At 42.9% G+C, this 23,083-nt stretch overlaps 1 protein-coding gene across 3 annotated transcripts in view; it reads right to left on the bottom strand.

Moving 5' to 3' along the window:
- Positions 1-23,083, bottom strand: part of LOC126106472 (zinc finger protein 628-like) — a 142,453-nt gene that overhangs the window by 21,544 nt on the left and 97,826 nt on the right. For all 3 annotated transcript variants that reach the window (XM_049912759.1, XM_049912760.1, XM_049912761.1), the window contains one exon: positions 11,191-11,228. In XM_049912759.1, coding sequence (XP_049768716.1) covers positions 11,191-11,228 — 38 coding nt within the window. The remainder of the gene's footprint in view (positions 1-11,190; positions 11,229-23,083) is intronic.

A 23,083-nucleotide genomic window follows, 5' to 3' on the forward strand; every position in this document is an offset into this window, starting at 1 on the left:
GACAAAAAAGTGAGCACTGTATGTGGAAAGAATATTACGATTGTAAGATTAATTTGATGGAATTAGTCACTGTTTTTTATTCTTGTGGGAGGTACTGCTGTGGAAAACACAATTTGTGCTTAACACTATAGTTAAATATCAAGTGAAACAGGCACTTTTCCACTGATGGTGACACACAGATATTTTACAAAATATAAACAAACCAAAGAGTGTGGCCGTTGTCTCCAAAGAGTTTTGTGGAGGCAGAGAATTTTCTTTGCTCATTTTTTCGTTTTGTGTGGCATTCATAATAAAATATTTATTTATTACATTACTTTCTTTATAAAAATTATTATGTTTTTACCCTGCAAAAGCTCCTTATGCTATTTACAAAACCTACAACAAAGTGTTCAGGACAATACTTGTGGTAGTGAAGTTATGTTTGGCATGTTTCTCACTGCTCAATAAACAGGATAGTATACATATGGGAAGGGAGGAAGGCGGGATGGAGGGATGGGAGGGGAGGAGGGGAAAGGGGGGGGGGGGGGAAAGAGAGATAGTGTGTGTGTGTGTGTGTGTGTGTGTGTGTGTGTGTGTGTGTGTGTAAAAAGAGGTAGAGAGGATGGTGTTTAGGTGTGGTATGAGTGAGGCAGGGAATGGTTATGGAAGTGGATGAGTACAGTATTTATTAGTTTTTCAAATTTCTTGACTTAAACATAACATGTAACAACACCAAACACAAATTCAAAATTTACAGAAAACCCACCACAACAGATGTTGTTATACCACCCAAATCAGTATAAAATAGCATTTTTCAGATTAGCACTCAACCATGTAAACAAAATTCATGCAGAACCTGCTGTAAAAACCAAGGAACTAAACATTCTAAAAACAATAACCCAAAATAATGTTTACGACCCAACCATAGTTGACAAACTAGATGCAAAAATGAAAACTAAGTAAAAACCATCAACAAACCTTTCCTCAGCACCAGAAGAAAGTAAATATGTCTGTATGCCTTTCCTTGGTAATGTATCATATCAACTTGCAAAACTATTTAAATCACACACCACACAAACAACAAAATACAAAACAAAATAATTCACAACAATAAAACAACCAGCCCAATATATCACAAATCAGGTATATACAAATTGACTTGACAGTGTTTTATTCCTACTTACTCTAAGCCCTCGATGTTCTAGCACAGTGCACCAAGTGTTAAGATCGTCTTTAATTTCTCCTGGAGATCCTGCTACTAGAACTATGTCACCAGCATATATAAGTTTGCATAAAGCTGGTTTCTGTAGGTGTTCTGTGTCATTTCATGACCGGCTTGAGTTTGAAGCAAATCCTTGGTGGCCCCCAACTTTTCTCTCACATTCTTTGCCAGTATCTGCAGGACTTACAGCCTTTGTCTTGATGTTCTCATCTGAGTCCTTGAGAATACAGAAGTAAAAACCTGGGACACATTGCATGTGAAGAGTCTGCCCATACATGCCTTCTTGGGACTCAGTTGAAAGCTGTAGGTCTTTTTTGAGACCTTTGTATTTTCCGATTAGAATTCTAACAGTGTGAATAGCATCTACAGTGTTTACCTCAGTGGGAAAACAACAATGGTTAGACATCGCTTTTGTCTGGCATAAAGTTTTAATGTGGCAGGAAGTTTCAAACAATATTAGTGTCAAGTCCACGGTTTCAGGCACACTAAGCCGATACGGGCCAGTCTTGATGACAATTTAAGTCCTAACTAATCCACAGCTCTGGAATGCCTGGAGAAATTTCTGCTAAACTTGGTACATGTATCTCTAGAATACACTGAACAATTTCAACCAAATTTACTACAATCTAGCCTTTTCCCCACAGCTTCATCTGCATACATCTATATCACATATAATGTGCACACCTCTTAGTCCATCTCTTCTCTCTCTCTCTCTCTCTCTCTCTCTCTCTCTCTCTATGTCCACTAACTTCTCACCTCCCCATCTGTCCGTCTAATCCCCACACCACTCTCTGTCCATACCCTTCCCTCTTTCTGTTCATCTCCTCCTCTCCTACCTCTCACCTTCTCCCACCCCCTCGTCCACTACCCATACCCTCTTTTCCTTGTCTATATCCTTTGCAACTCCTACCTCCCCCTCTGCAACTCCTCCTCCATCCTTCTCAACCTCCCCCTGTGCATGCCCATTTGCACAGGTAGCCCCTATGAAGGAGGTCGATAAAGCAGGCTGGTACTGCTCCAACAACACGCCTCTTGTGCAGCACAGCCTATATGCCAAGGGCTTGGAAACAATTCTTCCCATGACGTATAGGCTGCCATGCTAAGCAAGCTGATACTACTCCAACGCAATATGCAACATACCTGTTGTGCAAGGTAGCCTACATGTCCGGGGCTGGGAAACCATTTCTTGCCCCTGACGTATAGGCTGGACTGCAAAGTAGGTCGATAAGGCAAGTCAATACTACTACTGTGTGAAACACCTTTCATGCAGGGAAGTCTATATGCAGAAGGGATTTTCAAAACATGGATCTCTGTAAATATTAGAGCTAGAGCTCTATACACTCCCCTATGTAGGTCCCAGCTGAACAAGGAGTTTGTGTCCGATTTAGCCAACTTTGGTCCAGGGGCCTGGAAGTAGTCCTTACACGTACACAAATATGCCCAGCTTTATACATACAGGGTGAATCAATTAAAACTTGTACTGCAAATGTTGCGGAAATGGAAAGTGCCTGGGATGTGCAGTTTTCACAGAATGTATTGGTAGCCAGAGGCTCATCTTGTTAGCCAGTCTACAGATTGTAATAACACTTAGAAAGCATATTTTTTGTGCAAACATACATTTTTTAAGTGGAACAATGCTATTGACATTAACAAACTAAAAGTTGGGTAAATCAGAATGTATGTGGTGTTTGATACACGATTCTAGTGTGAGTCATCTACAAGATATCGTATTTTTAAAAGTTCCCACGATGACTCTTGCAAAATATCTGTGGTAGCACACTTTAAAGAACAACAGGAGTGCATACACTAGTTATGTGGATTCTGACCAGTAATGAGACAACTGATCGCCACAGGTTGTGTTCAAAATGACCGCCAGCAGTGACTATAATTGCTTCCAGTCAGATATTGAACGACAGTTGCCCACATGATAGCATTGTACAAGCAGCCTGCAGCAACACTTCCTCGAATATCATCAGGTGTAGTAGGTATGTCCTTGTAGACCACATCTTTCAGCTTTCCCCACATACAAAGTAGTCTACAGGCATCAAATCCAGGGAATAGGCTGGCCGAGGTACTGGTCCTTACAACTAATCAAATAGTTTGTGAAGACATGCTGTAGTACTTCATGCATTATGGGCTGGACAGGAACGTCTTCTAGCAACTGTGGAAGGTGGTCTGTTAGCAGGCTGAGATACTTGTTCATGTTCAGTGTTCTGTCTATGAAAAGCAGGCATATGAGCTGATGGTTCACTATCCCACACCACATGTTTACACTCTATGGACGCTGACATTCCACCTGATGAAGCCAACAGGTATTGTCAACAAAAAATCAAAAGTGCAGGTTTCAGTGGTTTACCTGGTCGTGACTGGTAAATGTGTCTTCATCACTAAACAAGATACATGATACATCTGGAGTATCCTGTATTAATGCCCACATACAGAAGTTAATGCAATTCTCATAATCGTTTCGATGCAACTCTTCATGGAGAGAATGAGATAGGGATGGGACCTATGTCAATGGAGAATGCACAGAACACTTCCCTGACCCATGTCATGTACAATTTCAAAGAGGCTAGCATGCGGATCAGCTGCAACAGTAGCAAGAACATTAATTTCCCCCTCTTCCGTCATCTCATTTTCCTTCAGTTACATTGTCTAAGTGTTACACTATCACTTTCACATAACTGTTTGAAGAGGTTGATAAATAAACTGCTGGGATGCTTGACATCTATAGGGATACCTTGCAGCATACACCATACAAGAATGAACAGCAATCTTCCTACACTCTCCATACACCATGAGTATATCAATTTTTTCTGTGTTGGTAAATCCCAACATCTACTCACAGCCTATTCCTTAGATTGTCACACACTATCAAGCAAGTTGCAGTGCACTAAAGAAACACACAAGCACACTGTAAGTAGACATAAAATCATCATCCGTAGCAACTATGCATGTTGAATGGCAGAAGTAAGTGTCCGCATGGGAACTTTTCAAAATACGATATCTGGTAAACGACTCATGCTAGAACCCTGCAGCAAACAACCCTGATATTCTAATTTACCCACTTTTAGTTTGTCAATAGGCACTGTTTCATTTTAAAAAGTATATGTTTGCACAGAAAACACTTTCTAAGTATATTTACAACCTGTTTATTGGTGAACATTATGAGCACCTGACTACTAACCCAACCTGTGAAAACCACACATCAATAGCACTTGCCATTTCTGCAATATCTGCGGTGAATGTTTTATTACCTAGGAAAATGTACTGTGGGGGCAAGATTATGTTGGTACACTGCTTTTGATTAAATTAATAAGTTCACCAAACAAAAAATCATTCATCTCATCTTTGGAGACTGGTGATGATGTGCAATGGCAGAAGGAGCTATTGTGTTTTTGAATGTGCTCAAGAAAGCACTGTGAATGAATTTGGTCAATTTATTGGTGTCTTGACACAGACTGTCCAACATGCCTACAAGGAATGCTGTATCACTCGCAGCCATACGACACAGTGTAGAGCAATGGGTGTAAAAAGATCTACTCGGATAAGGTACAACTTCTTACACAACATCTGCTGCACTTAATAGGTTATTATTTGGGTGTAACTCCATCATCTGGGCCATATAAAGTGCAACAACGTCTGATACAACCCAGAAGTGTGGCTGAGACAAGTGACATAGCACTTCACACACAACTGATACAAGAACTTGTCTGGCAATTGTGTTTAAAGATGCAACCACTCTCATTCTGGTTAGTGTTTCACAATTTTGTATAGTGTACCCGCAACAATCTCTGACCCACAGAGACTGACATTTTTAATAATCATAAAGTAACAAATCACTTTGGTCAAGCAATATGTTGCACACCCAACCCAACAAATGATCATTGTCACAATTGAAAGTTTATTTAGTTAATGAACTACTATAGCCCACCGTCCAGATCGGAGTTTTATTTATGTGCATGCATTCTGGAGTGGATGAACACAGCTTATCTGCGAGCTAGAACAACGATAGCAATCTTATAATGTTCGTGGTATCTCCTGGTTGGGCAGTTTATTCCTCGTCATTGGGTTGAGCCTTGGAGATACAATGTGAACCATGGGAGAAGAGTGGCTCTGACATTGCCAATGACATCACAGGGAAAAGAGGAAACCTGTTATCTGTATAGTCAATTGGTATCTGTTAATTAAGACATAGTCTGTATTAATGTATTTGTGATGTTCTCTATAACAAGCCAACTTTGTTATGTTTGGTCAATGTAATACAACATACCTCATTTATGAGAAGCATTATACTTATTTCAAAAATTTTGATATTGGATTGTACTCTCTAACTTCCAGTAATAACTGCAGAACTGTCAGAAACAAAGTCCAGTTGAGAGGTCAAGAAATAAATAATACAAATTTACAGTGCTCAAACAATTATACGTCACCACTGAATATCACGATGAAGTAGCATTGGATTATTGTCCCACATAGTTTGACGTGCACATGCACAGTATACGCCACTGATGATGGGCTGTATGCCTGAATACCAGTCTGGCAAATAAATACTTTTGAAGTGCAGCTCAGGGTGCAAAACGGGAAGTCCTTTACAAAATACGTGCAAGTGGAGCAGCACCCAGCATACAAGTATTTCATATCCAGTCAGTGGTTACATGTCCATTTCAACCAGTTTCCAAGTGAAAGTTACAAAGGGAACTCAGTGCAATAGACATCTGGAGTTGGCTTTTTTTTTTTTTTTTTTTTTTTTTTTAAAAAGCATTTTCCCTCTTGTAAAATGACACAAGGTGTCCAGTGCGCTGATAGCCCAATGAGATGTTTAGTTCATGGTCTGTGGAGAGTGTTATTCACTCCAGAGGTGGTTCTCGGATGTTTTGCATACCGTGACTTAGACCCACTCAGCGAGATCAAAATAGTCCCCAATGATTTTTGTTTTATGAGCACATTTATGTGCCTAAAGTTTCATTCTCCTATGCTGGTAACATCATCACAAGCCATAACAACTCAGAAAGCAGCTGCAATCTCAAACAAGCCCAGAAGGTCAAACAGTATGTACATATCTGCACAAAAGTCGGTTTGTGATGTCATCATACAACTGCTTAAAATCATGGAGTAGCACCAAAGTGTGTTACCAAGTTAGTAAAAGGGAAGAGTTGGTTCTGTATGTTTATTTATTGCTAAAGGCCACAACATGACTAATTGCAATCCTTGTTCTTTTCTGTTAAAGTTATGTTTCTATGCCCTCTCTTTACAACCTAACACAGTAATGACTGGATCCTGTTAAAACTGTAGTATTGGAGAAACAAACTTCGTGGTTCCCTGGTTCCAGAACACAATCTGCAACTGCTAGTTCATCCATGAGCAAATATTCAAACAGGGCAAAGTACATATGCGTGCCACTTCCCACAGCAGCAGTATACAAAATCCACTGCACATGCCGTCAAGTATACACAGGAACTACAGAAAGATGGAACACTAGAGCTATTTTTGTCCTGTGAGCAACATGGATACATCTACCATAGCAGTTTGTGCACTGGGACTAGGGAACCACCAAATTTGTTTCTCTAATACTATGGTTTTATCAATATCCAGCCATTACTGTGCTAGGATGGACAGAAGGAGCAGAGAAATTCTAAAGCACAAAAACAACTTCAACAGAAAAGACCAAGGATTGAAAATAGACAAATTAACCTTAGTGCTAAACAAAAGAAACAGCACCGACTATTTCCCATTACAAGCTCCATAACACACATTGACAAGACTCCGCAATTTGAGGCAGCAGTCTCATGATGCCACAAACCAACGATTGTATGGATATGTGTAAAGAGTGTGGCATGCTGAACTTATTTGAGATTGTAACTGATTTCTGTGTTGTCATACCCTCTGATGATAGTCTCCAGCACTGGAAGACAAAACATTACGTTGGCTTCACATGCTCAATATATACTGCATAATAATACTGTGCAAAAATGTGAGGCCAAGAATGGCACAATATTATTGTGTAATATATACGGCCGGAACACATCAGTTAGAACTCTGGCTTAGTAGCGAGCATGTCAGCACTGAAACAGATTGCGACTGCGATCAATATGTGCTTCAAAAATAAAAGCAAGACAAAGTGGTGTGAGCAAAAAAATGGCTTCAAAGGTGTTCAACACACAGCCGTACTAACATGCTTAGAAAACTTGCAGCGGAGCTGCATAACTTTCAGAATTTTTGAAGGGTGAACAAGAAATCTTTCGATGAATTGGTGAACTTCATTACACCTTCTGTACACAGAAAAGATACTGTTCAAATATACATTGGATTTCACTTCCCGCAATGTTGAAACAGATCTGGAAACCTGAAAAACTAACATAAATTACTGTAAATGATCGGAAGGAAGTGCCATTATGTGTTTCCCTAATAAATAATTCAAGCTTCTAAAATGAAGAAATAAGCAGTTGCGGTGTTATTTCCCTGCACTTAAACACTTTTGTCAAATGTTTCTACTGTTAATTCCTGAACGGGTATTAAATATGTAATCAAACTACTCTCCTGAATGAACATCAACAGATGATTCTTATGGCGCCAATCAATCACGAACTCTCAGCAGGAATTGCTGTGTATTGTACAACACCACCCTTATTGCACAATATTTTGTGTGAATGTCAATAATTTTAAAACTTTGCAGTCGCCTTCAATATATTGGAAAAACCATCAATAACACTCAAAGACAGTCAATATCAGAACGGAGCAATAAATATTGAGATAGTGAGGGGCCCTTTAGAAAGAGAACTATGACTTGGGCTACAACCTAAAGCCCTAAAACATAAACTGGACAAATGCAAGTAGATCTCTCACTCAAGAATGCTGTATAAATTTAATTAGTTATGTTGAATGTTCATCCATACATTCTGATGAGGGAGTCTGCAAGTATCAAAATACAGAGTGACATAAATGGCTGTATCTTTTTGCATTGACTTAGAAGCTTAAATTTTCTATGTTGACAAGAGACCATAAACTTTCTGACATAAATTTCACCTTGATACCTCGGCCCGTTCCTGAGAAAAAGTGTCCTCAATATACTGATGGACAAACAGGAAGGCAGACAACAAAGTGATCCTATATGGGTTCCATTTGACCAACTGAGGTACAGAGCCCTAAAAAATCACCAAGAATGCAAGTATATATGACTGTAAAAGATTGGAATAAATAAGGAAGTGAGCATTATCAGCTAATGGGCATGTTCAAAAACTAAGTGTCCTAGATTTTTACATTCTTGCATTCTTAATGCAAGTATATATGACTGTAAAAGATTGGAATAAATAAGGAAGTGAGCATTATCAGCTAATGGGCATGTTCAAAAACTAAGTGTCCTAGATTTTTACATTCTTTTAGAAAAAGTGTATTTGGAAACAATTACAGGATACTGTTCATACACTTGTTGATTATTTTTCCCCATAATCACGATCCCATTAAACGCATGTGCTGAGATGTGGCACAAGCTTCTTTATGCCTTCCTTGAAGAACTTTCCCACCAGTTCCTTCCCCCACTGCAGAACCTGTTTCTGCTTGTCAGTTGAAAATTTATTTCCACTCATTGTGTGGCTTCAGGAAGGTGAAAAGTTGATAATCAGAAAACTCAAAGTCAGGGGTACATGCACACAGTTGTAAACACCACAACCAAATAAGTCCAAGAGCACCTTGATGGATAAGGCTGTGTGAGGACGGGTGTTGTCGTGTAGCAAGCACACTCTTCTCACCAGTATTCCCCTCCTTTTGTTTTGAATGCTCCTTTTCAGATTTTCTAGGGTCTCTCATATCATTGTGCATTGATGGTCTTCCCCTGAGGCAGAAATTCGACTAAAGTGATGTCTTTTCAGGCCCAAAACATTTATGCCATGATTATTTTTTGTATAAAATTGTGGTTTTAAAGTTTTTGGTAGATAGGGGTATTGGTGCAATGCCACTTTGATGACTGCCTTTTTGTCTCAGGTGTGTAATAAGGCACCCATATTTCACCTCTGGTGAAAACAGAGCTCAGGAAATCCTCACCTTCCAGCTCAAGTCACTCAAGAAACTCACGGGCACTACTGGCCCGATTTTTCTCGTATAGCACTTGTAATATTAGTAATTTTCGCCTCACAAACATTAATATACACTCAATAGTAAACGCCTGATGGCCTAAAGATATCGAACAATTGTAAAGTAAAAGAAATGAACCATCGCATAGCAGTGACAGAATCTATTATTCTTTATCTTTGCCGTTCTTGCGCGGTGCCAGTAAATCTCTATGTACATGTATCGATTAATGGTGTAAAAAAAAAAGAATTCTGTTGTTTCAAGACAAATGAGGCTTTTGGCGCCTCACCTTTTACTGTTTGTATTCCATGAGAGGCGGACGCGGACTTGTTGCGTTCCGCAACTGTATTTTATATTCTAAGTGAAAGTATTGAGTGAATATGCTAATTGTTATTTTTTCCAATCAGAAAACATGTAGTTTCTTGTAACTGATATCGAACAGACAGAGTCAAGAGGACATTTTGACTGTTATGTATAAAGTATCTAACCACAATGGTCATCTATTGTAATTTAATATGAAAAGGTACGTAGCATTAAAAAACGTGTGTTAAAGATAAGTGTGCTTATTTTCATAAATTAACCTTGATGATTCCATCTCCTTATTTACCTGTATGTTAATTATTTTTGTGTTACTTCATCACCAGAAATACGATCACGCTGATGGGCCGAATGCAGCATGAGGCAGAAGGAACATTATCGTTTTCCTATTATTTCTGAACCAACTCCTTTTTTTTTTAATTGTGTAGTGTTGCATTTCTTTTAAAGTCTATAAATCTTCTGGTCCCTTAGTGTTGATCCGGGTATGACTACATCGCGACTATAAAAATGCATAGAAATGATAATGTTTCTTCCGAACGATCTCATATATATATATATATATATATATATATATGCTGCTCTTATTCAGGTATTTAATGCTCAACGTATGTTATTATAATAGTGTAATCAATCCCTGATTCTGTTGCCAAGTGGCCCACCAAAATATTCACTTTTTCGACATTAAAAAAAAAGTAACAGTTCTTTTCATTTTCGTCCCCCAAGAACAACGCTACACACTGTCACCTGTTTTTGGACCCATATTGCACACAGTTTCCAGTATCCCATCACTTCTGTGAGTGCCTCATATAAGAGAGTTCTGGAGAGCTGTGGGAACATTGCAGGAATTTCATCCACCATCAATCGACAGTCTTCACGAACAGTTTCCTCGATTTTTTGCACCAACTGATTAGTCAAAATTGGTGGTCCTCCACTCCTCTGTTTGTCATGAACATTTTTTCTGCTTCCATTGAACTCCTTACACGGCTTAAATATGCTTGTTCTATTCATAACACCTTTGCCATAAACTGTTTTTATTCACAAAAACATTACAGTATGTGTTATTCCTTCGCGAATAGGAAGTGAATAACAGCATGTGGCTCACTCTCGTTGGGATTTCTTACCAACATCTTTCATGCAACTTGACAGTACAAAGTGAATGTACAAACTACCTGTTACTGCAATGATCACTCTGGTCAGGGGATCCCCCTCTATCACTCAATGTTACCAACCCCCAAAAACCAAAAAACAGCAGCCCCTTATGGTCAGAGTATACTTGCTTTCTGAACGTGCCTCATAGCGTGAAATAAAACAGTTTCAAATACCACTTAGTTACAGATGAAATATATGACATGGAAACAACTTCACTCCACTGCAGAAAGAGATGCAACGAGGGTGAAAAACAGATGGTACAGACAGAAAAACAATAATTAAAAGGAACACTTCAATGTGCTTCCTAATCAACACTTCAAATTATTTTATCTCCATGTTGACAACAATTTGTTTGTGAGGCATTACTAGTAAATATCACTATCAGTCTAAATGTATTACTAGTTAAAGCCACTATTAAGAATACTGTGACTAGAATAATGAAGGGAAATGCAAACCTTTGATCCTTCTTGCCCGATACACAGTCCTCTTCACTCTGTAAGAAAACGTGGAAAAGAAAACATTAACACTCTAACAGATATAATGGCAGCAACTGATCAAGTTATAACAACAACTTCAAAACTTCTCATAAATAAATAACACCGAAAAGGATCATTCCAGAAAATACACTGATGAGTCGAAACATTATGGTCACTGCCCACTGAGAGACTCAACACCAACTGGTGGCATTGCAAGCACTTGACATGGTAGGAGAGTATACAGCATATCACAAACAGTCTGAAAAGCTTGTAAGGATGTTATGCAGTGGGTTGTGCTGAAAAATATTTGTTAGGAAAAAAATTCGATATGTTGCACCATTTCGGAGTTAAATAGCATTGAAGTTAGCCAATCAGCCCGTTGTGCGGCCCACCATACATAGTTAGTGTCAGTTGTCCTCACAGAACAGACGATAGCACACAAGACTGCTCAGCCTTTGGCTCAGGTTCGATCCTTACTACTGTACTGTGTCCAATTTTTGTATCACTGTCTTGTTCAGTTTTAGGAAACCAAATGAAGGTATGTTTGATGACACCATCTCTGGTGAGTCATTAAATCTGAGTATGCAATGGCCTGACTCCCAAACTTCAATGCTAATTAAACTCAGAAACAGTGTAATGTATCAAATTTTTTTCTTAACAATTATTTTACAGCACAGACTGCTTCTGACCTCCTAGTATAAGTGGAGCAGAGACAAAAGGAAAATAATTCCAGTGACAATATGGGTCACAAATGGGGAAATCCACCGACATAAGCACAGATTCTTATGGCCCGACATATGGGAACAAGAATCTCAGAAACAGCAAAGCTGGTCAGCTATATGCATGCTACTTCCCTGAGCATCCTTGGAAAGTGGTTCGTGGATGGTGAAAGCTCAAGTAGATGACAAAGTGATGGATGTCCACTACTCATCACAGAATACAAAGGTTGGATGCTTGCCCGCTCTGCAAAGTAGGATAGTCAGCAAGCTGTGGCAGATCTGATGACAAAATATAATTCTTGTATGGGCAAAAGTGTTTTGGAGTACACCGTTCAGCATAAATGTTGAATGTGGGGCTCTTCAGCAGATGATTTCTACTTTTTCCCAAGTTGACCATCATTATTAACTGTGGATCAATATATGAGGTGTCCCACAGTTGGATTAAGCATATTTCTCATTACACATGATTGACAGTTGTGTCCACGCACACCATCACCCAAGTGAACGGCTGCTCAAAATGTGCAGCACATCACAGACACAGGTTGCACTTTAATGCTTTGGGAGACATTTGTTTGGGCTTCTGTGGTAGCTACGGCAATAATCAAATGCACAGTGGCAGCTGTGAACTACGTGAACATTATTGCGGATCAGCTGCATTCACAGTTGATATCTTCACCAATGTGACAGTATCTACCCACATGATAGCTGACCATGCCACAAGGGCTACAGTGATTTCAGGAGCACAACAGTAAACTCACGTTGATGTCTTGTCCACAAAAATTTGCCTAATCTGAGCTCAATAAAGTAAATCTATGAAGCTACAAGGCACCAGCTCTGCACCCACACACGAACAGCCAGTAATTTACAGGAATTGCACAAATTTTGTGTAGATTTCTGGTACAACATAACTCTGGGAACCTACCATGGTCTTTTTGAACTCAAGCCATACTTCGTTGCTATACTGTGCATCAAAGTTGGACCAACACTTTATTAAGCATATAGTCATAATCTTTTGACTCATCAGGGGAGGTGAATATAAATTATGAAACAAAGCATAACAGACATTCAGCATAATCACGCATCAGCAGGGTGTTCTAAATATCTAAACTGAGTACTCTGATATACAGAATCAATGTCTGTAAAACAACATAAAAATTTCTTTTGTATAGCTTCAGTTCTTTCAGAAATGTCTGAACCCAGGTCTCCTGCTTACTAGGGAGATGTACTGGCCACACCACCATCTGGACACATCGGTCACCACAACCCCACGCACTACACTAGCATGCCGCCTGTCAGACCAAAATTCTCAACTTATACCACACTCTACTCAGGTAGTGACCCTGCTCATTAGGCCCATTACTTGTGGCATCTCACTGATTCCTGTAAGAGTTCAAGGTTGGTGTGGTTTGAAGGAACAGACACCATATATATATATATATATATAATAAAGGAGCAATGACAGACAATGAACTCTTCAGTGCAGATGGACACCAAGCTGACACTGTTACAGGAACATGCAAAATGCCATGGGTAATGAGGCTAATGACCAGTGCACTATTTAAATAGTATGTGCTGTAAGTTGAGAATCTGGATTTGATGGGAAGCATACTAGGGTAGTCTATGAGGATGACCACTGTGTCTGGATGGCATAGTGGTCAGCACATCCGCCTAGCGAGCAGGAGACCCGAGTTTGAATGACCAGAGTTTGAATACTGGTTTGTCAAAAATTTTCAACTTGCCTAACTGATATACATACATGCCCACTGGCAGCTATTGTCTTTCATTCCTTTGTGTCTTGAAATATTTCTTAATCACCGTAAACTAATTTTTCATTACACCAACTTATTAAGCTCTCACTAAACGTTTAAACTAGCAAACTTCAGTCTAAATGTTTCCATTACAACAAAAACCACTGACAGATATGAATTCTGTGTAAAAAATCATTTGGCACTATTCTATACAAAAACTGTATAAGAGAAGGAAGTAACTTCTGCTTGACTAGTAATCTCCACGGCACAGTCTTTCAAAGGGGCACTTACAAGGGACACATTTTAGGGCATTGTGTGGCTGCAATAGTCTTGCCGTCAACTTCACTGCAATGTGGTTGCAGAAATGTGAATATTGCACCGTGGTCAGGCAACAGTGCTGAGGTATTAGAACCTGCTGGTAGTTGCTGAGGTGTTGCCTGCACTTTTCACCGAAGATGGAGAAATTTTGTGTGGCCAAGCCATATCCACCTTTGTACTTGGTACTCGTCCGTGGCGACAATACCAAGTCACATAATCTTAGCAGCGAAACAATATCTTCAGAATGAAAGATAGTGTACGTGTGAAGGAGCATTCGATTTGTTTGTTGCCTACAGGGATAAAGAAGTGGGGAAATGAGAGAATCATGCATTTAGTAAATGTGACACATTTATCTACATCCAAAGCTACAGAATGCAGAAGTAATATACAGAATTCCACTGACCAACTTTTACAGATTGTTCAGGGATATCATCTGAGTATTTTTATATAAGGATCTCTGGTGGCTCACTACAGACTAATAATGTAATCATGATTTATTCAATTTTTTGGCACAATTACCTGTCTTTCTAAGAAAATACATTCAAGACAGTGGAAAAGCCTGTAATATGTAACTGCCAAAATATACAACACAAACCACAGGATATGGTTTCTTGTAGGTGACTACGGACAGCTGACACAGTTGGAGGTGCTGCGAGAACAGCTCAACTTTGCATCACTGTGCGGCCGTTCCATGGAATTCAGCAAACCGATACACGAGGTGATACCGGCCACCATTTCATCAGTAGCCCTATCCATAGTACTGCTGTGTATCGCTGTTAACACACAAACAATATTGCTGGAGAGCAAACCCTACACAGAAACAAGCAGTACTAAATGCAAACTTCGAGTCCAACAAGTTACAGAGGGCATTACTGTTGTCAATGGCAGATACAGTGAGCTAGTGGAAACAAGGAACACAGTACATACCATTAACATTTGCACTGTTGTGCACTATTTTCAGTGCAATACAGAAACAAAGCTAATAGGGGCAAGAAACAAAGCAAAAATGTAATAGCTCTGTAATGAGCTGCCAGAGATTGTGGATCCCTTGTGCCAAAATACTCAGAAGGTACCACAAACAACATCTGAAAGTTTGTCAATGGCATTCTGGTTCACCCTGTATACACACCATAATCTGAAAAAGGACATTCTCACTGTTACTGACATAGAAGAATGTCTGCAGTATGAGCCATCATTGTACTCTACCTAGGCTTTTTCAAGATTTCTAAACGTCTGAGCATCTCTAAGTTATGCAGACGGAAACTGTCCATACATCTTCTTTGATCCCAGAATCCTCCTGTCCCCAATCTCCACCAGCCCTTGCCCACACCCACCTTCAGCCCTACACTGTGACCCTGACATCACTCATTCTGCACTCACACTCTCCTCTCCAAAGCCTCCCTCTTCCTCCAATCTGTCTGCCCTTCCCAATCCACTCCTCTATATGTTTGCACGATGCCCAAATCCCCCCCCCCCCTCCCCCACCCCACCCCTGGCAGCCAGAACAAGTGGAATGGTTTCACATTCCTATCTTGTGCACCTGCTACCTCTCCCTCCCACCAAAGGTAAGCCTCCCTTCCCTCCAACCCTCTCTCTCCCTCCTCACTTCCTTTCACCCCTTGCCCAATTCACCCCATACAAACCTTCAATTCAGATCTATACAATTTGTTCACAACATCCAGAATGAGGGTTGCCTATTCTCGGATTGGCTGAAGGAAGTAGACACTGGTCGACTTCAGGCCACAAGTGTTGAGTGTCGCTGCTTGTGATCTAACAATGCAGTACCTATGTGAGCCATACCTATTACGAAGTGATTATTGTGCCATGCCATGCAATGCCATATCAGTACACACATGTGCGGCACCAGCACTGATTAGTGAAAGAGCAGCTTGTTCCTTCAGCATTCTCATTCTCCCTGCATGTATCTGTGAGTTGGACTTTGCTAGGCAGAGCTTACTCCCTCAGTTTCCCATACTCCCTGAGAACAAGGTCAGGACATTGTGATCAAGTGTGTGTGTGTGTGTGTGTGTGTGTGTGTGTGTGTGTGTGTCTGTGTGTGTGTGGTTTTCTGAAGGGCATTCAGTGAAAGCTTAGCAATCCTATTTATGTGAAAATCGAAGATCAGGGTTTGACATCCTGTCAACAACAAGGTCATTAGAGATGGTATACAGTGTGTGTGTTGGGGTTTATGGGCGCTCAACATCGAGGTCATCAGCGCCCTGAAACACATTAAAAGGAGCGAATGTGGAGAGACCTAATAAAACTGAAAAACACATTCAAAGAAAGCAGGAAAAGAGGGAAAATACTACATAAGAAAGTAAAACCTAAGGGAAGGGAAAACATAGCAACAAGAATGACACAGGAAAGTGTCATTGGCTGGCCACTTACATAAAAGATGGGCGAGCTTGTCACACAGTGAGCAAATTAAAATCCTCTCCCCAAAATCTGTGTAAAAACATTTGACAAGGCACAGAACTTTAAAACTTTTACCACATTCGTCCGAGTGTTGCCTAAAAGAGTTGGCAGGTCCGCTGGCAAATCAGCCGAGGCCCGCTGGTCAGAAAATAAAACACAATCCAGTAAAATGTGGCTCACAGTGACCTGGATGCCGCAAGCACCACACAATGGAGGGTCTTCACGCCGGAGCAGGAAGCCATGCGTCATAGGGCTGTGGCCTATTCGAAGCCGAGTGAGGAGAACCTCGTCCCGTCGATGGGGCTGAAAGGAAGTACACCACACACGCGTTGTGGGCTTGACTATACGGAGCTTATTGTCAGTCACTTCTAGCCACTCATCCTCCCACCGACGTATGACTCGTGAGCTCAACAGCGAGGTGAGTGCGTGCTGAGGTATAGCACACTGAGATACTTGTGGATCGTGACACGCCTTGGCTACGAGATCGGCCCTTTCATTCCCAGCAATGCCGACATGCCCGGAACCCAGCAGAAAGCCACCACTTTGCCCAATCGCTGTAGTTGGATGGTCTGGACTATTTTATCTGCTGGATGCAAATGTTGCAATGATTGAAGGGCACTGAGTGAATCGGAACAGACAAGAAATTTAAGAGAGGAAGAAAGTCTCATCGGCTCCAGTGCCCGCAAGATCGCAGACAATTCTGCATCAAAGACAGTAAAAGTCTGAGGCAGGCGGACCTTGAGGACACGATCCGGAGAAACAACTGAGCAACCCACGGAAACCCCTTGTTTCGACCCATCCGTAAAAACAGCTACATAGTCGTGGTGCTCAGATAAAATAGCAGAAAATGCTGCATTAAAAACGGTGGCAGGAGTGCAATCTCTCTTGTACTGCAATAAATCTAAAATCACACGTGGCCTCTTCAGTAACCAGGGTGGCAGGCGGTTAAAACCCAGGATTTGGGGTTGTACAGACTCCACACCGAGGGACTCAAGCACACGGTGCACTCTGATCCCAAACGGCAATGTAGCCCGGGGACGGCGGGAAAAAAGGCGATCCAGAGGTGGATGGGCAACAAGATGGTGAGCAGGCGAGCTGGGAGCTGCAAGAAACTTACAAGCTTGGTGCACCAGCAGGAGCTGCCGCCGGATGGTAAGTGGCGGTTCGCCAGCCTCAGCACAGAGGCTGGGTACGGGACTGGTCCGATAAGCACCCGTAGCCAGTCGAATCCCAGCATGGTGAACAGCATCAAGGATCCGCAAATAAGACAGCCTCGCTGATCCATATACTGTGCAGCCATAGTCCAGCCGTGAGCGCACGAAAGCTCGATAAAACTGAAGGAGACGCGCCCTGTCCGCTCCCCAAGACCTGTGGCTGAGGCACTTGAGGATGTTCAGTGCCTTCAGCGTTCTGGCTTTCAAGTCACGTAGGTGTGGCAACCATGACAACCTGGAGTCAAAAATTAGGCCCAGAAACCGCACTGTGTCTCCAAACTGTAGGACAGTATCCCCCATATGCAAGGCAGGCAATGTAAAAAGACGACGAGAACGATTAAAATGAACACAAACACACTTATTGGCAGAAAACCTAAAACCCGTCTTTGCAGCCCACTCCTCTAACCGCCGCACCGTTAGTTGCAATTGACGGCTTGCGGATGCAACACTAGAGGAGGAACAGAAAACAGCAAAGTCGTCCACAAACAAGGAGCACTGTACTGGACTCCTCACTGTAGACGTTATACTGTTGATTGCTATGGCAAAGAGGGTAACGCTTAAAACACTACCCTGGGGGACACCGTTCTCTTGCTCAAAGCGATCAGACAGTGTGTTACCAACGCGGGTCCGAAAAAACCGCTGAGACAGGAAAGACCGAATGAAAATAGGGAGGCGGCCACGAAAGCCCCATTGATGCAGTTGTGCAAGAATACAGTGTCTCCAAGTAGTATCAAATGCCTTACGGATATCAAAGAAGATACCGATACAGTGATGCTGACGGAGGAAAGCCTGCTGAATAGCCGCCTCGAGGAGGGTCAGGTTGTCGACTGTGCATCGAAATTTTCGGAATCCACACTGAAAGCGGCTAAGGAGCTGTCTGGTCTCTAGCAGCCAGACCAGACGACGGTTAACCATCCGTTCCAGGGTCTTTCCGACACAGCTTGTCAAGGCGATACTACGATAACTACTGGGACATGTGCAGTCCTTTCCTGGTTTGAGGAGAGGGATGAGGATTGCCTCCCTCCACGAGGTTGGGAACACTCCTGTGTGCCATATGAGATTAAAACATTCAAGGAGGATTTCCTTTGACGCCACTGGCAGATGTCTAAGCATGGAGTACCGGATGCTATCGTAACCTGGTGCAGTGTCAGAAGTCTCAGTAAGAGCCGACTCAAGTTCCCACATGGAGAAAGGGGAGTTGTAGGCCTCAGAACCGTTCGACCGAAAGTTCAAATTCGCTCTTTCGACAGTCGCACGGTAGCGACGAAACGCTGGATCCTGGGTTGCAGTGGCAGTACTTTGTGCAAAATGCTCTGCCAGCGACTGAGCTATGGCGCTGGGTGTCGTTTGGAGGCATCCCTGGTTCAGGACTGCAGCTATTGGTAAACGGCTGCGTTTACCGGAAATCCTCCGGATGGCTTCCCATACCTTTGTGGAACAAGTGGAACGGTTGATGGAGTCCAGAAACTCCTGCCATGACCTTTTCTTGCTCTCTTTAATGACAAGGCGTGCCCTGGCTCTCGCGATACGAAAGGCGGTAAGATTGACCGCTGTTGGGCGGCATTTAAATCGGCGAAGAGCCGCACATCCGTCATGGATGGCTGAACGGCACTCTTCTGTCCACTAAGGCACAAGGCGCCGCTTAAGAGTGCCAGAAGACTGTGGTATGGACAGGTCAGCAGCATGGTGGATCACAAGCGTGATGTGATCCACCCATTCCTGTACGCTGTTGTGGCGGTCAAAGACAGCCAACCGAGTGAACAGTGGCCAGTTAGTCCTGCCAATCATCCACGATGGTGGCCGCTGCTCCAGCAATACACCATCCAGGAGATGAATGCGGATAGGGAAGTGATTGCTGGAATGTAGGTCGTCAATGACCTCACAGTGAACGGAGTCAGTGAGGGTTGGAGAGCAGAAAGATAGGTCAATGGCGGAGAATGACCCTGTAGCACTAGAGAAATGAGTCGGAGTACCTGTGTTGAGGATGCACAACACTTGAGATGTTAGGAGGCTCTCCAAAATTCGACCTCGAGCGCAAATAGAAGTGGAGCCCCACAGGACATGATGGGCATTGAAGTCTCCCAGGAGGAGAAACGGCCGGGGGAGTTGGTCGATAAGGTTTGTGAGAGCCTCTAAGTTCACTGCATCCAGAGCGGGGAAAAAAAGGGAGCAAACAGTAAGCCTCCGACCGGAATAAATTGCAACTGCAACTGCTTGCAGGTCAGTATCCAGGGGGAGAGCAGAGGAGTGGTGGTCATTATCGACAAACACGGCGACTCCGCCTTTGGCCCTGTCTCCAGTCAGGTCATCTTTGCGATACAACCTATAGCCCCTGAGTACAGGAGCATCAGATTGTTTTAGATGTGTTTCCTGTAAACACAAGCACAGGGGGCGTTGCCGTGCTAGGAGGTGCAGTTCCTCCACATGTGCCCGGAATCCATTCATGTTCCACTGAATAATGAGAGCCATCTATTAGGGCGGGAGTACCTTCAGTCGCACTTTCTGTCGGGGAGGAGACCCCACAACAGGTGGAGGCTCAGTTTTGGGGCGAGATGATTGCCCCAGTCTGACATCTACCTCCATCGCCTCAGAAGAGGAATCGAGAGAGACGTCAGAGAGAATGACATCCACATCAGCAGACTGTAGAACTTCAGTCTCCTTTAGTGGGCGAGTCTTCACCTTTGTCTTTGGCTTCGATTTTCTGGCCTGAGGTGGCATTGGAGCCGAAACTTCAGAAGCAGTAGGGGGTGTAGCAGCACTGGGCAGTACACAAGACTGGACCCGGGAAGGGGCAGGAAGTTCCATGATGTCAGCTACCACAGCCTGGTCAGAAGGCCGGGGGGGCGGGGGGGGGGGGGGGGGGGGGGGGGGGGCAGCAGGCTTCACAGGAATGGCAGCAGCACATGTACACTGACAAACGCAGGTGCTAGTGCTGACAGTAGCAACCTCCGTTTGGGTAGCGGCATCGGTTTTCAAGACAGGCTGTTTCAGAACGGAAGAAAAGGAGGCAGCGAACGTGGGCGGCTGCATGGACCTGTAGATTTTCTTTGCCTCACCATACGGGATGCGTTTAGTGGTTTTAAGTTCCTGGATCTTCCGTTCTTCAAGGAAAACTCTGCATTCCCTACTCCACACAGGGTGATCCCCAGAGCAGTTGACACACTTGGGAGGAGAGGAGCAATCAACTCCCTCATGAGCGGCTTTACCACATTTCCCGCAAGTGGCTTCCCCTTTACAGCCGAGAGTAGTGTGGCCAAAGTGTTGGCATTTAAAACACCGCATGGGGTTGGGGTAATAAGGCCGTACACTGAGACGTAGGAAACCTGCCTTCACATGCTCTGGCAATTTGGTGCTGTTAAACGTAAGAATAAATGAGTCAGTTTTTATGAGAGCACCATCCACCCGTTTCATAACGTGTGGCACATCGACAATTCCTTCCCGGGACCATTCAGACTTCAGTTCGTCTTGGGGAATGTCAACGAGATCTCTGCAAGTCACAACACCCTTGCTGTAGTTCAAGGTGTTGTGAAATTCAGTCTCTATCACAAACTCCCCAAGAAATTGTGCCTTCTGAAGGTTCTGGACTTGCTGGAAGCTAGATGTTTCAACCAGCAAGGTGCCATTGCGCAAGCGCTTTACAGACTTTAATGTGCCAGCAATACCCTCTAAGCCCTTCTGTATATAAAATGGCGAAACTTTTTCAAAACTCCCATCTTTTCTTTTAATTATGAGAAACACATTCTGAGAAGCAGAATGCGTTCTGTTACTAGTACCTGAATCAGGAGGACTGGCTACACGAGCCCTCTTGTTAGATTGGGTGTTAGAACCTACCAGCGGCTCACCCTTTCCGCTGGGAGGAAAAGAAGAAAAGTTCGAGGGTTCCATCTCGATCCCACGAGCAGCTAAGGAACTAAAGGTCCGCTCAGACAGAGCCCCGCGTGCCTGAGTAAGCCTCATACAACTGGGGTGTGCCAGGTGCCCCAGAGGTTGCCCGCTTGCGACTGTTCCACCTCAACAGCCATGCATCTCATAGGCGCGGAGCACACCGGGAGATTGAGGGGTTTTTTATAGAGGTTTGTTCCATCCTCGCGATCTGGGCGGTCAAGCCAAGATCCCCATTCCCTGAGACACACAACATTCCACCGCCGCGCCGCACGGTGGTCGCTGAAGTGTACTCAGAGCTTACGGTGATGGGGGACTGGTAGCGCTTACCAGTCCCCAGCTCAGGAACCCCGGGGTCGCCAAGCCCGTACCCAGCAAATGAATGCTGAGCCCCTGGGGGCGAGATGGTATACAATTTTGGGTTGGAGAAGGATGAAGAAGGAAACTGTGTGTGTCATTTTCAAGAGAACTATCACAGCATTCACCTTATACAAGTTAGTGAAACCACAGAAAAGCAAATATACAGACAGGGTTCCCAACTGGCAACCTCACAAATTCAAATCCAGTGCCTTACCACTGTGTTGCTGAGTGAGGTGGCGCACCTGGGAGAAACATTCCCACTGGTAACTCGAACTACTGAAGCCCAGTAGTGAGAGGTGCCGCCCATCATCTGACAGCAAGATGTGGAGGGTGTGTCCATAGGGTTTCACTCCTAATTTATATTTTACATTATAACAGCCTGTTACAAGGGGCATGGTTGTCCATAAGCAATCATCAGCTTACCGTTAGGCAGGCACAACTACTACCAGCCTGGTGGCTCTACTGCTCACATTCTGCTTACCATATTTACTCGAATCTAAGCCGCACTCGATTCTAAGCTGCACTTGAAAAATGAGACTAGAAATCAAGGAAAAAAAATTTCCCGAATCTAAGCCGCACCTGAAATTTGAGACTCGAAATTCAAGGGGAGAGAAAAGTTTTAGGCCGCACCTCCAAATCAAAACAAAGTTAGTCCATTGTAATATGAGACACAATTTAGGTCGAATGAATGACGATACAGCTACAGTAGTTTGGTTCGAGTCGTAAGCTTAGCAGTTAAGCTTTACCAGGTAGCCATTGCTATGTGTCAGGCGCTCCGCCCGTATTTGTACGGGTACCGGTACCCTTCCTTTTCCACGTGCTTCGTCTGGTTTGAATTGATTGCTTAATTTTTTTTTTTTACCTGATAAGTGCCATTCTCTTTGTTATAGGTGTTTACGTGACTCTAAGCTGAAGATGCATTACTGTACTGTGTCATGCATTGTTTGTCGCATTCTGATGATGAGTGTTTACGGCCTGTCGCCGCTCGCGGCATGGCTTGCTTTTGTGCGCGCTACCGCCGCTTACAATTAAAAAATAAAAGAGAGGGGAATCCTCTCATTAGCGAAACAATGGCAAGAGACTGCTATTTGTTGTTACTTACACTGCTGCTTTCTTTGATAATGATCAACAAGAACCAAATAATAGACTGCGTATGATTGAAGATGTTCTGAACGAGAGTTTAGTGAAAATTTTTCTCTGTTTGAAAATCTCTGTA

The sequence above is a fragment of the Schistocerca cancellata genome, chromosome 10 (assembly GCF_023864275.1).
Source record: "Schistocerca cancellata isolate TAMUIC-IGC-003103 chromosome 10, iqSchCanc2.1, whole genome shotgun sequence".
Lineage (NCBI taxonomy): Eukaryota > Metazoa > Arthropoda > Insecta > Orthoptera > Acrididae > Schistocerca > Schistocerca cancellata.